This window comes from Octodon degus, unplaced genomic scaffold (genome assembly GCF_000260255.1).
Source record: "Octodon degus isolate 3935 unplaced genomic scaffold, OctDeg1.0 scaffold00002, whole genome shotgun sequence".
NCBI classification, from domain to species: Eukaryota; Metazoa; Chordata; class Mammalia; order Rodentia; family Octodontidae; genus Octodon; species Octodon degus.
In genome coordinates this window covers 25,012,913-25,027,814 of record NW_004524578.1, presented here as the reverse complement: position 1 = coordinate 25,027,814, position 14,902 = coordinate 25,012,913, and the positions used below count along the sequence as shown (strand labels likewise).

Genomic DNA, 14,902 nt, shown 5'->3' with positions numbered 1-14,902 from the left:
TTTTTTTTTTTGGCAGACTCTGCATCTATATTTAGTTACATAATACTACATATTGTAAGATATCATAAACTGAAATGTCCAGAATAAGCAAATCTACAAAGATAGAATACAGATTTGTGTTTTCCTAAGGCTGGGAGTTCAGGAAAGGAGAATGGGAGAAGAAAAGTAACTGCTGCTAAGTCTTCATTGTGGAAATGATATATTTGTTCTAGAACTAGATTATGTTAATGACTGCAAAAGTCTGAAAATATACTAAAAATTGCTAAGTGTATAACTTAAGCAGACTAACTTTATGGTATATAAGTTGTATCTTGAAAAATGCCTTTTTACTAAGTGAAAGAAGTCAGACTCACAAGATTACATATTGCATGATCCTATTTACAACACTGTGGAAAAGATAAAACTATAAGGACAGAAGTCAAGATTTACTGTTGCCAGAAGCTAGGGAAAGAAGAATGGAATGACTATACAAAGGAATAAGGAAATTTTACAAAATATTCTATCTACGATAGTTATACAACTGCATACGTGTCAAAATTCTGACAACTATAGATATAAAAAGGAGCAAATTTTACTTTATATAACTGTATCCCCCTAAACCTGTTTTTTTTTTTTCCTAGAGAGGGTCTCCTTAGATTACCCAGGATAGCCGTAAACTCCTAGGACAAGCCATTCTCCTACCTCAGCCTGATTTGGGACTATAAGTACAACCACATCTAGCATTTTTAAAAGGCAAGTTTAAATCTGTTTTCTAAATCTGTAGAACACAGTATTTTGGAAACTTGAGAGCAAAAGAATAATGAAAATCTTTCAAATAGACTAGATTCATACGCAGAGTGCGTATCCTCTGTTTATCACCCAGATTATATAACAATGCGTATGCTAGAATGATAATAGTCACATATGAGACCCATGGCAGAAACGAGCCCCAGGGAATTTAGAATCAATGTTAGAGAAAAGCTTTCTTATCAAAGGCAAACTAGTGAATTATAGTATAAAATTATTTTTTTAATCAAGTTCAATAATTTTTTGGGAAAACTACTTAGAACTGAATCTTGAGATATACTCAGTCTAATCAAAGTAAACAGAATGTAACCCTTATAGCTTCTGAAGAACAGCAGGAGGAGAGAAATAGGGAACAGGAGGAAGAAGAGGAAAATTCACATATCTAAAATAAATTGCATCCCCAGTTCCGCCAAAAAAAAAATTCTTCTTGGGGCCGGGGAGATGGCTCAGTGGAATAAGCACTTCCCTGGCAAGCCCAAGGGCCTAAGTTCAATCCCCAGTTCCGCAAAAATAAATAAATAAATAAATAAATAAAATAAAATAAAATAAAATAAATTGCATTAGCACAGCCACAGTATTCTTCATAAAGTGGTGGGAAGATGGGGGATGGACTAAAAACTATCAATGTTAGAAGATACTCTCTCAGGCTTTCACAGAGAGCACATTGGCCAAGCATTGGCCGTGACTCATCCACATGGCTGCACTGATAAAGGTTCTACAATCTGAGGTACAGGATCTCAGGACAAATCCTGAGGGCATTTCACTGACCTTCTCAGACCAAAAAGCTACAACTCTTGTTGCATAGGTCCTGCTTTACCTTGGTCTTAACCATCCAGTAGAAAAGTATGAAGACGAAATTATAAGAAATAAAGCCATGCTGTTAAGTTGAGCTGTGGGGGACTCAGGTCAATAATTTCTGACATTGCCAGTTAAACAGAAGACCCAATGCTATTATGGGCTACTGGACTCTTTTAGAATATTTTGCTGAGTTTACACACCTATAATATTCAATAACGGAACTTAGGAAAAATGGGGTATACAGATGAATGTCCATTTTGTATCTGTGTATTCAAAGTGGTTGGGATAGATATATAGTTACATTCTGTTAATGAATAGAATGATTTGTTCTAATGGTGTTTGTAAATAGGATCACAAGTCCGCATCTTGTACAGCAATTAACCACTAAGAAGAATATATGCAGTGTATTATTTGTTGAAAAATTAAAAAAAAATAAATTAAAAAAAACTATCAATGTTAGGTATTATCCAATGGAGGAGGAAAAAATTAATCTGACAAATACATAATTAATAAAATTCTACTATGAAATAGAGATTATTTAAGACTTTTACCCAGCCTGGAAGAATATCCTTCAAAACAATTTACTGCACTTTGCTTTCCAAAGCAACTGTCTGATTAGATTTTTCAAAGTCTTTGATCCTGACAGCATTGTCCACAATGGCAGATATTCATATTTAATTTTCTAGCTATAATTAAGAGTGATTCTGATAATTTGGTTAACATAATCAATTACCCAGAAACTAATCTGTGTTGATCAAGTAGATAAAACTGTATTTTGTGCTCTGCAAAACTCAGGGTCAGACCACATACTGAAGCAGTCATCAATCTCCCTTTGACATCTCTTTCTTTAAAAGGAATAACTTCATTCATAAAGAACAACACTCACTGAAGGAACACAAGAGAAAAGCATTTATTGAACTATAAGCAAACGTCTTGAGAACTACATAACGTTCACACTTTAAAGGACTGGAGAGATCTTTTATTTGAGCCTCCTCTTTTTGCAGATGGGAGGTTACATTTAATCTTGGCAGTTAAGTTACCAGCCCAGCATCACAAAATTAGGCATTTAACAAAGGTCTCCTGATTCCCCCAGTGTTGTTTCCATTAAACTTCTTCATAAAGCAATCACATGCAATTCTGAATTCACACAGACTGAGCTCAAATTCCAACTCCCCTTCTTACTACTCCTAGAATATGAAGATAGTTAACATCTCCGAACCTCCATGTGTGCAACAGCAACTAGGAACAATAACATTTTCTATATAATTAAATGAAAGAATACATACAAAGTACCTATCACAGAGTACTTTAAAACAGCAAAAATCAACACATTTTTTTGGATCAAGTAACATAATTACAATTTCAAAATATGTAATATGGCTATTATCTCAAATGACTCCCTAAGACACAACAGCAGTATGTTGTTATGATACATACTTTGCCACTACATTTATTTTAATATAATCACGTCAGAAAAACATTTTAAGGAACAAAGAAAATAGGGATGCAGTAAAGAACACTACCAAGATGTTTCTAAACTCTAATTTTTATTAGAATATGCGTTGTGTCAAAGTTTACCTATTTATAAATAATCCTACACAATTCTGAAAAATAAATGGAGCCTAATTAAGAAAACTAAACCATAAATCTCTACTTAATAATACATACATTCGGCTAGGGAAACTACATAACTCTTAAAACCAAAATATCTGATATCTTTATTTTTAAAATCTATTTACCTCAAGCTAGAAGCAATGTTACATTTACGTTTTTAATTATTGTCTTTTCAGAGCTCAAACCTTTGTCCATGCATGTCTATAATCACCATACTAACTCAACAAAGAAATAATCTCTGGAAATGGGGGTATAGTAGAGTTGTACAGTGTTGTCTAGCATGAGGCCTTGGACTAGACATCCAGCAATATCAAATGAATAAAGAAAAACAATATATATATAATTTCTGCCCTTCAAATAGTTCAGCCTAGTGAGAAGCAGACATGTAAGTAAATATTTACATTTCAAGGTAGTAACTGCTATAATAAGGTCCCCCAAGGCACTATCCAGCAACACTGGGGAGGGAGTTGCCCTTGGAATAAGGAGGTGATGAGAGTTTGACCAACAGTGTGGTGAGCATGGAGAGGTACGGAGGAAGACATGACACAGTGCTAGAAAGAAAGACACCTAAAAGATCATGGAAGCCCTTCTGTGCCATGCTAAAAGGCTACTGGCATCCAATAGACAATGGAGAAATCAGGACAGATTTTAAAGAGAAAATGATCAGAGTTGTATTTGGGAATCCTGTGAAAGACAGAATGGGTCACCACTTCCCAGGTGGGTAAAGCCTAGACCATTTAGACTGCACATCCAGCAAGCACAAATGGGAAGCCTCAGAATGCAAGGTACTCAGTGATAAATATCTTGTGTCTGGCCCAGCAGAAGGCTCTATACCCAGCTCTAGGACAGATATTCACCATAATCCATTGATTGCTGAATATTTCAAATATCAACCTCACATAGAGACCAAGCCCAGAATACTCTGTTAAAACTATTAAACCTCTATCATACACAGCTACAACAACAGCATTGGGGCTGGGGAGATAGCTCAGTAGAATAAGCGCTTGTCTGGAAAAAAAAAAAAAAAAAAAAGCATAGCTAGCCAATATTCTTTCATTATCCCCAACCTATTTCTTCAAATTCTCTCTACAGATTTCTAGGTATTTCTGCTTGAATCATGTTGTTCTACCTTTCATCTCTTTGTTGTTGTTCAGGGTGTTTGCTTATTTGTTTGTTTGGAGTACTGAGCAACAAACCCAGGGGCTTTGCACTCAGCTGTATCCTCAGTCCTTTTAACACTTTTTTTTTTTTTTAATTTTGAAACAGGGAGTCTCACTTTGCCATTAAGTTGCCCGCTGAGTTTGAACTTGAGATCCTCTTGCTTCTGCCTCCCATTGTGTGGGATTATAGGGATGAGCCAGCATATCTGGCTTCCATCCTCAGTGTCTCAAGATTTGATCTTTTGTTTCTCCCTTTACTAATTACTTTAATTCTCTCTTATATTTCATAATCTTCACTACCTAGAGTAAAGACTTCCCTCACCATAGCCCCAAAGTCTTTTCATTTCCAAAATACTAGACCTAAAGAAAGACACAAAGACAGAGTTTCATTGTAGCTATAAAGTCATTAAGAAATAATTGGGGAAACAAGTTAATAGAAATAAATATGTAATACTCAGTTTAACCCAGGTATGGTAATGCATGCTTTAACTGGGAGGAGGCTGAGGCAGGTGAATCACTGTGAGTTCTAGGCCAGCCTGAGCTACATAGTGAGTTCAAGGCCAGCCTGAGCTACATAGTGAGACCATCTTAAAAAAGAAAAAGAAACTCTCAGTTCAAATGAAACACAAAGTCTTCAGGAATCTGTATCAAAAACTAAACTAAAACAGTTGATTTTTCAGATGAGTTATGCTATACATAAAATCTGACGTTGTAATAGCTGGTTCACAATCTTTTATCCTGCAGCTACCCCAAACTCCTATGCACTTGTTAAATTTTCCTTCTTCACATTCAGTGGAACCTAAAGTTGGGCACAATTTCAAGTTACATTCTACAGTACTGGCACTATCTTTTATCAGATTTTATTTCTCGACAGTCAAACTTCTTTGATGGACTAGCTTATGAGAGGCCTCTCAAAGGCCTGATGAGATATTCTATTGTATAGAGAGGTAGGTGTGTACTATAAAGTTTCCAGCTACCAAAAACAAACAAACAAACAAACAAACAAACAAACAAACAAAAACAACCACCTTTCCACCAGACATCTGTGCCAGAGCATGAAGTCCTTTTGGTCTATAATTCTTCAATTCTAATAAAAAACTTTAAGGGTCTGGATTTTTCTAGGGGCAAAAATCTCAACAAGACTTGGATAGGTCTTGGACCTATTGGCCTCTGCCAAACTTTTTGGTTCCCATAATACTACTTCATAGCAATGTCCTTATTATCTCTCCAACAAAAGAGTGTTCCTATTGTCTCTATGCACTATTCATCAGTCCTTAGACTCACCCTTCTTTTTCTCCTTTTCCAGAGCAAAATAACCTATTAACACTGGCATGCCTCCAAACACTGACTGGTCAAACACCCAATAATGCTTTCTTGAAGGTGCCCATCCCTGAAGTTCTAGCCTGGCATTGTGCTGACTGCTAAAAGTGCACCCTATGCAAGGCTGGGAACTTTGGAGCTGCCAGGCAGGAGCCCCTAGGGAATCCAGGAAAGTGCTCTTCATCCTCTAGAGAAACTATTTTTGGTGGACAGTTAGGTTTCAGGACAGAGAGGCTGAAATGTTTCTTTTAGGGTTTCATGGGTCACATTTTTTAACTGTTAATGCCCAAGTGACGCAGTACCATATCCATTAAAGGATTTTCAAATATCAGCTAAAAGTTGGAATTCAATAACCCTCTTTTTTTTTCCAATCAGATCATTAAACTGATGCCAAAGAGGAGAAGTCTCTTGGAAATAAAATTCACACATAGTTACAACCACAGGATTAAGATTTAAATGAGAATCTACCTTTTTGTTGTAAGATGCCACTGCTTTTTAAAGAATCTTAATTTATATTATAAAATTAGATTTAATTCAACACGAGCTTTAAGTGTTTATTTTTAGTTTGGACTGACTCTTCCCAATATGTCAAGAATGACTGAAATTTGCTGACAGTAATTATCCCTAAGCAAGTACATTTCTGTTGTTTGATTCAACTATACCAAAGTAAGTCAAATATGCATACTAAAGGAAAAACTAAAGACTTTACATCTGCAGATTTTCTCTCTACAAGCAGCCTGCTTTTAACTCAGCCTGGAATACCCTCCCCACCCCACATCTATTTCCTGCTTTTGGCAATCTTTCATAACCTAGTTCAAATCTCATCTCCACTGAAAAATGCTTATTAATTTGGGAGTCACCCCCTTTCCTAGGCTCCATCCCTCATTTGCACTGCTGTGCTGTATCATCTTGTCTTAGTCCCTGGGTTCATGATGTCTGTAGTTTGCTATTTATGTGTTTGTCCATTTCTCCTTAAGTTTTAAATTTTCAGATGACAAGGCTACTTACTCTTCCTTTTCCCCAATAATTTAAGCTGTGCAAAGAAATTGTTTAAAAAATATGAATACACAATAATCATATAGATTTTAAATCTGAAAGAAAAAATAAACTCACACTGGTAAATATAACAGCATCAAACTGATGTAATAATCTATTGTGGAATCTTTGGAATCCTGCTTACTTGAAGAAGGTATGCAGATCTGTACACACACTTTTACTTTGTGAGGATAATCACATGATCATATAGAAATAAAACAAAGTCAGAAATATGGGATCTATTCTTTGCCTCTTTTCTCTCACTCCTATATGCAATCAACAAGACTTGTCCATTTCATCTACCAAATGCGCCCATACTTCACTAGTAATGATTCTCAAATCTTCATGAATAGAAGCATCACCTAGAAGCTTATTAAAATATACTGCTGAGTTTCATCTCTAGTTTCTAATTCACTAGGTCTGGGGTAGGATGAAGAATTTACATTTCAAACAAGTACCCAAGTGATACTGATGCTGATGTTCAGAGACCACACAATGGAAAATAAAGCACTGCTTTAACTCATTCTTTCCTCTATCTTCCATGCTTTTGAAAGAGTCCACAATTTCTACAAAAGGAAGAGTCCTTGAATTGTGACATAGGAAGATTACTTGAGTGATACATGAGAACAGCTAGATTTGTTCCTGATCTTGAACGGTTTCCCTTGGTAGCAATGGTGTTCTTAAAGTTTTGAAATGATCATTAACACTCTGGAGTGAGTCCTGAAGCATTTCTGGAGTAGTCTAAAGTGCCTCTAAATATGAACCAGCAAATGAGGTCATGATCATGCAAGGAGTTAGAAGTAGAGGAGGAGACAAATGAAAAGCTATAATCACTGTCAAGAGGGTGTTTTCTGGAGAAAAGTGAATGGGGCTATTGTATACAAACTCAGTGGTTGCCAAGCATGTGGCCCAATTAATTTGCCTGTATGAGCATGGCACGAAAAGACCTCTTTAGAGAACTTGATCTACATAAGTTTGTGTTTGGTCCAATCCTGGACATTTTGAACCTAAGAGTTTTTATACGTTTCCATCTTCCCAATGTAGAATATAAGAAAAATGGAAAGATCACAAAAGTAAAATCATCCTGAGAAGTAATAAGAAACTGCAACTGGTAGAAGACCAATACAGTGTTCTATCTTGGTCAAAATACTGACAAGAAGGATCACATGGTAGCCTTGGGAAATCAGGGGTACATGTTTTAAATCTAGGGTTTAGTTCCTAGAAAAACTGGGGTTTGACAGACTGTACACTCAAGACTCTCTGCTATCTTTAGGCTCTCTTTGACTATACCTATATTTCAAGAATGTGTAGATGTTCAAAGAGTTGTATTGGTTAGCAGAGTCTACAGTCTTGCATGAATGGAAGACCTGCTTCAATGCTAGACTGGTTATATGACCAGGTATTCTGCTCTTTTGAGAAAACATCATTCACTCTGTAATATGGCAATGAAGATGTTTTAATACCTTTCAAATTTCTCAGCTGTGTAAGAAAACCAATCAGGTGTCTGTCTTGAATCAGAGGCATCAAGGCCAAAAAACAAAAGAGGCAATGACTGCCTCTCCCGCATGCCTCCAGGAAAGCAACATCATCCCGTCTTCAGCACCACATAAAAAAGAAAGAAAAGCTAGAAGATTGCTGCCAACTGTCCATGACAATCTCATGTGTTGTTAAAACCCTGGCAAGGCACACCTGGGTTAACTGTAACCCACAAGAAGCTGATCCACAAAACAGGGTCTGTAGATCTGGCAGGATGTTGTAGGTGTGGCTGGTATATTTTAAAATAGACATAACTAGGAACAGATTGGGTAGCATGGTTAACTTCCTATTGGGGAAAAAAAAGAGAGAAAAAGGAAAACTAAAATGTTATTAGGGCCGGGGACATGGCTCAGTAGACTAAGCGCTGGCCTGGCAAGTGCAAGGGCCTAAGTTCAATCCCTGGTTCTGCCAAAAAAAAAAAAAAAAGAAAGAAAGAAAGAAAGAAAGAAAGAAAGAAAGAGAAAGAAAGAGAAAACCTCCTCCTATTGGGGTAAAAGGCTGGATATGGAACCGGGAGGTCTGCATCCCATTTTAGGTCTGATTTAGGAAAAAGGAAAGAAGGAGGCTTCTGTGGCTACACCGATCCCTACATTCAGAATTCTAATTCTGGCAGACCTCTAATGTTCCATGAAACATTGCATTACACAATATTCATTTAAACTAAGTTCTCTAAACCTGAAGGAACAGGGAAAGAAACCTGAAAGGCTTGAAATTCTAAGGGATAAGCCAAAAAGTCATAGGTGCTTACAGACTGGGTTCCACTAATTTAACAAACAATAATTGCAGAAAGTTACCAGAGACGTCAAAGACTCCATAAATACATTTACATTCTGTACTTCTCACCATGAGGAGGGATTGCAGAGGAAAATGATTTATAACGGGACAGGCTGAAATGATAGAAGCTACAGTTATAAAATGTTTATTGTTTTCAAGCATAATAAATATTAATGTTGAAATTCAACACAGCAAGCAAACAAATCAGAACAGATGTATTGAACTATAAGCAAGGCTTTGAACTAGGAGCTATGGCTTCATGACGTAGCTTTCTCTTTTATAAATTGCAAATTAAAATCTCTCACAAAAATATTTGCATCTCTGGGCCAGCCAGATAGCTCAGCAGACTAAAGCACCTACTTAGGCAGAATGTAGTGGGCAGGGGTCTGATGCTCAATGTGCGGTGCCAGCCCAGCCCCCAGGGGCATGCTGGGATGGCAATTGACACTGTCCGTGGTGGTGCACACTTGTAATCCCAGTGCTTGGGAAGCTGAAAACAGAAGCACTGCAAGTCTGATCTACATAGTGAGACCCTGTAGACCCTGTACTAAATACATAGGTTTAAACATGTCTAAAGCAAAATAAATAGGCAGTAATTTTAGAAGAGATTTACCAATCATGTAATAATTACTGTACATAAACCACTATGACTATATAACAAAGTCTTTTTTAAAAAAGAGGTCTGATATTAGTGACAAGAAAGCTATACTGAGTTTCTGAGCAATGTAACAAGCAAAACTCAAAAAACACAGGCTCTTTTATTATACTTTAAGTTGAATTGCCTCATTTAGCATATTCAGTCCAAGCGTTTAATAGAATGCAAATTCATACAAACACTCATGAGTAAAATCCACTGTGGTGAATACGTCTGGATTGCTCTTGGTTGCCACTGACACTTCTTTAAGCAAAAAGACTAGAGCATAATGACATATCTAGAATTTATCTTTTTTACTAAAAACACAGATTTGTATAATATTTAATATAGAAATTTTTAAAAAAATACGAGTGCTTCTAGGATTCTAGAGTGCAAATTCTAGAGCTGTTCCAGTTCAAGAATCTAACTGATTTGCTACTGTAATAAAGCTACTAAGCACAATTACCTGTTGAAATTAATTATGAAAAAATCAATATTCATGAAGATAGAATAGCTTTGTGGTTTTTCTCTATGAATAAAATTATTCTAATTTTCTAACATCCACTTTGCATTAATAAGGGATTCTACTTTCCAAATATAAAGCAGAAATTCTTAGAAAATACAAATTATAGTTCAGGGATAAATAAATGTCCCTCTCAGGCCAAAGACTTCATAGGAGAGAAGGGTAATGGAAATTCTTGAATTTTAAAAAGAACTCTAAGAATCAAGCTATCCCAGCCAGAGATTTTGTAATTTCATTGAGATTGATCAGAAATCATTTCAAGGGGGGATTAAAACTTAACCTATTTTCTTAAAAAAATAATAAAACATTTTCCATTATATTTTATTTGAATTTATAAGCCACGATGCATGTTAGTTTTTTTAATATTCCCTAATTATAATAGTTCCAAATAATCTCCTTTTTATCATATGAAATAAGTATTATTTCCTTTTTATAGATGAGGTTATTAAGGCAAAGAAAAATGAAGTGACTTGGAGAGCCAGAATGTAGTGGAAATAAAAATGGATTAAGAAACAAAAGACCAATGTTTAAATATGGCAGAGCCAGCTCCTAACACTGATTAAGTACCTTTGCCCCTTGGACCTGTTTTTTCATCTGTGAAATAGAAATATTACCAGCTATCTCTCATTATGGATGATGTTAGGTATCAGCAAGGTAACTAAGAGAATGTTTAGTTAGCCATTCAACAAACAAGGCCCTCCCAACAATCCATAATCCCATTTTCTTCATCTGGTATGATGAATATGTTTCATTCCATAAGGCTATTGTGAGGGGAAAAAGAGATAACAATGCACACAGGGTAGCTGGCGAGCACCGGGCTCAATTCATTTGCTCTGTCTCTCCCTCCCCACTAGGTGCCAAAATTACTAAGTGGGGAAGCAACAACCAAATCCAAATCCTGGTTCCACTATAATAGAACAGACTCTGTGTACACATTTTATTTATGGTAGTAACTTATTTAAAAATTTAGCTTAACCTTGCTGCTGAATCAGTTATTTTAATGTATCCCCAATAAAATTAAATTCACTTCTGCAGTAGCTTTATCTTTCAGTAATCACAAAAAAAACTATTAGTACTTTCCAGTTAAAAGTATACTTTTTCAATATATTTTTACTAGAAATTCTGTAATATATATAGTCTTAATAATTTATAAACTTTTGAAACATGAAAGATGACTAAAAAATATTCCTTGGGATATTGCATGCCTAGGCATTTTAAATGATTCCATTCAGATTGAGCCAAAAAATTATTAAGCAGCTTTTCATTTTTAATTTTTCCTATTTTCTCCCAATAATAAATAATAAAGGTAATAACTGTGGCTAAAAAAATAGATATGCATAAATAAAACAGATGAGTGAAAAATAGGGACCAGATCTGCATTTATGAAGCAATGACCTTCAAAACTGGCAGGGAGCTGTGAACAACGTTCTTCACAGGGGAGCAATTATACTACAACCCTCCTATGTATACTTTCATTTTTCATGGTCTACAAATACATCTGCATATCAGAAAAAAACGAAAGGATGAAGTGGTAACTGTGGCAACCATCACTGAGAAAATATAAGGGATTTTGATTACCTTAATAATCATATCCTAAATGCCACATCAGTATATCTGCTGCTGCAGGAAAGGCTAGACCAATACCATACTTACACAGACCTGCCTACAACTAAAATTTACCAAATGTGGCTATCACCATTCCAACCCAGGGACATACAAATTCTGTAATACCCTAAATGAGTCTCTATCTCAAAAGTCATGAAAATCTTGGTAAAATATACACCTTATTTAAACACACATGTACTATACAACACTTCAAGGAAAGAGTTCAAATCACCACCACAAAATTTTTAAAATACAGTACTGAAATTCTTAAAATTTTATAAGTATCACTGAACCATTCTATTCTAATTTAAACGACTATGCCCAGTGTTTGACAAGTGCACACATGCACATACGTGCACGCACACACGCACACACACACGCGCACACACAAACTACAGAAATATATGAGGAAAAGTTAAGAAAAGCTCAATCTCTAAATGCTCAAAGAATGTCTTATGTAAAGAATAATAATTTCATAATAGATACTGTCTTTTCTAATGGGTGGAAACTAAAGTAATTCAAAGAGTGATGCCTAAGAATAACATTACATATATATTAGAATCCCTGTGTTTCTTAAGATTCTTGACAAGAATCACAATGCACAAGTGCCTAAACTATAGATACTTACCAGTGTGTGGCTATATTATGCTTAAACATTTTATAACATTAATTATAATAATGTAAAATAAGAGCAGCAGGAAAATAAACTCAACCATAGCAGGATATATCTAGCATATATCTAGTAAATCCTGCTTAACTTACTCTTTTTTCAATAGCAATTGAAAAAAATTACCACGAGGTCCTACTAACTGGGAAAAATAACTCATTGCCTTGTTGTAATACCTTACAACCACAAGGCTATCAGCCAGGTCTAGTGGAATGGTAAATTGTGTTTCATTTGTTTTGTATCTTGGCAAAAGTTATTAACTTCCTCCAGAAATTTTTTCACCCTGTATCCCAAAGTATTCTTAAGACTAATGAAGTTGAATCTCACACTACCTTTGGTAGGGTATTGAGTAAACGCTTTAAATTTTAAGACAAAAGAATCAATTTTAAAACCTCTTGACAATGTACTCAAATGGCAAAGATCAACTCTGTGTTGTCTCCTCTTCCACCAAAACAAACAAAAATTTACAGGGTACAATGCTACAATAGAAACAAAAAGTAGCATGTCACCCATTCAGCAGAAGAATAGTATCTTTCTGTCATACTGAACTATCATACTTTCATTTGATGGCTAGCCTCTTTATGACAGTTCAATCTGTATTTAAGTGGCCTTAAAAAGATATTTTGTGCTCTTTCTCAACCTTCATGGATTTCTGGAAGCAATTAGCACTTGTGCCCTGAGCTGTTTTGTTGTGGGTTTTTTTTTTTTTTTTGGGGGGGGGCTGGGGGTGAACCGAGCAGTCGTCAGCAGAGCAGCTGCTGCCACACGCTACGGAGCGTCTTTCTCGCGCACCGCTATTTTGCGTTACTGAGCACTGTCAGCAAAAATAAATAAATAAACAAATGGGGGGGGGCGAGGGTACGACCCGGAATGGCAGTTTTTGTCTATCACAGCTGAGCTGAGAAGGCTCCTCTTGTTCCTTGCGACAAGCAGGCGAGGAAGGGATCAGGTGAGACCCCTCCGGGTCAGCTCAATTTGCTTCTCCACAAAGGGCAGCGAGACCAGGATGCTCCGGGCTGGCGCACTCGGCACGGGGGCTCGGTCCCCGTTTCCAATCTCCGACTTTGTGACCATATTCCCAGGGAGGGCTACTACTCCTGATGTGCCGCCCAGACGCCGTGCAAGGAGACTTAGCAAGGGTCATAAAAACCCTTTCAAAAATACCAGGTCTTGAAAGAAATGCTGGGCAGCACCATCGCATTATTGGCGTTTGGGTAAGTACCCATTCTTCCCAACCACTGCCAGCCCCCAAATCGCTGGGACTTGTTGCCTCACGCCCCCTAGAAATGGCCCACGCGACAGGACTCGGGACACAAAGGCGGGGGCCCGGCGGGCTGGACCCCTCGGTAGGCCACTATGCGCGGGCTGCGCGTGTGCTCTACCTTGCGAGAGCTCTGACTCACAACTGCCCAGGGAGGAATCATGACATAAACCTTCGTCCTCCTAGCCGAGGAGACAGGGAAGCGACGCGTGGCCGCGCCCCGACGGGGCGGCCCGGGAGGAAGCCGCGGGCGCGCGCCCACTGGCGGGCTGGAGCTGGGGCCGGGGCCGGACCGCGAGAGCCCCGCCGGCGAGGCCGGGGGCGGGTTGCTGACCTGGATGGTGCAGGTGTACTCGCTGTCGTCCAGCAGCCGCACGGTGCAGCTGTACTCGCGCTCCAGGCTCCTGCTGCTGCCGCTCATCAGCCTGCTCAGCATCTTCCCGCCCGCTCGCCCGGCCCCGGTAGCGACGCGGCGGCGCTGCGGACCCGGACCGGAGCCCTCAGCCCGGCAGCCCCGCGCTGGCCCGGGATGCCTGCACCATCACCCCGGCCCGTCCCCGCCGCTGCCTGCTGTCGGCCGGCTGCACCTCTTTCCCCTCCACCTCCTTCTCCAGAGCGGCCGCCGCCTTCCTTCAGCGAGGAGCCGGGGCCCCGCTCTCTCGCTAGCTCGCCCGCTCTCTGTCGCCTTAGCTCTCTAGCCCCGCGCCCAGCCGCTCCGACCGTCTCGCTGGGCGGGGTCATGACCCAAAGAAGCCAATAGAAAGCAGCGCGGCGGAACTGAGTGGCAGACAGAAAAGCCAATAAAATCAAGGACTGCGATGATGGGCATTCTAGGGAGGCAATCAGGGAAAACAGTCCCAACTGAGGCGAGTCGGACCAGCCCCCCAGCGTCCCAAACCCTCTGCTGCTCGCGGTTTCCCCTCCCCACCGCAGGTGTGGGTACCCGACTGGATCTTGTCTACTCCCTGGAATACGTCTGAGCTGTTCTCGGGGCCAACTCCTGCACCCCGCGCCGCCCTCTGGCAGCCTAGTGAAGAAGCAGAGGGGCGCGAGAGCGCAGTTCCTGCACCTGCAGAGCACGGGCGCCTCTGCTGCTGCGGGTTCGGCGGCAGCCCTGCTAGAGGTGTCCTCGAGTCGCCCGAGTAAAAGCTGCTGGAACCGTAAGAAAAAGATCGTCAGCACAGGTTGG

The 14,902-nt window shown here is 38.9% G+C and overlaps 1 protein-coding gene across 6 annotated transcripts in view; it reads right to left on the bottom strand.

Annotated features, from left to right (window-relative positions):
• Frmd5 (FERM domain containing 5) overlaps nt 1–14,373 on the bottom strand; it is a 362,213-nt gene extending 347,840 nt beyond the window's left edge. For all 6 annotated transcript variants that reach the window (XR_002820305.1, XM_004623349.3, XM_004623350.2 and 3 more), the window contains exon 1: nt 14,048–14,373. Coding sequence is in view for 5 of the 6 variants with exons in the window: in XM_004623349.3 (XP_004623406.1) it covers nt 14,048–14,149 (102 nt within the window). In the remaining variant the exon portion in view is untranslated. The remainder of the gene's footprint in view (nt 1–14,047) is intronic.
• Nucleotides 14,374–14,902: the final 529 nt, after the last annotated feature.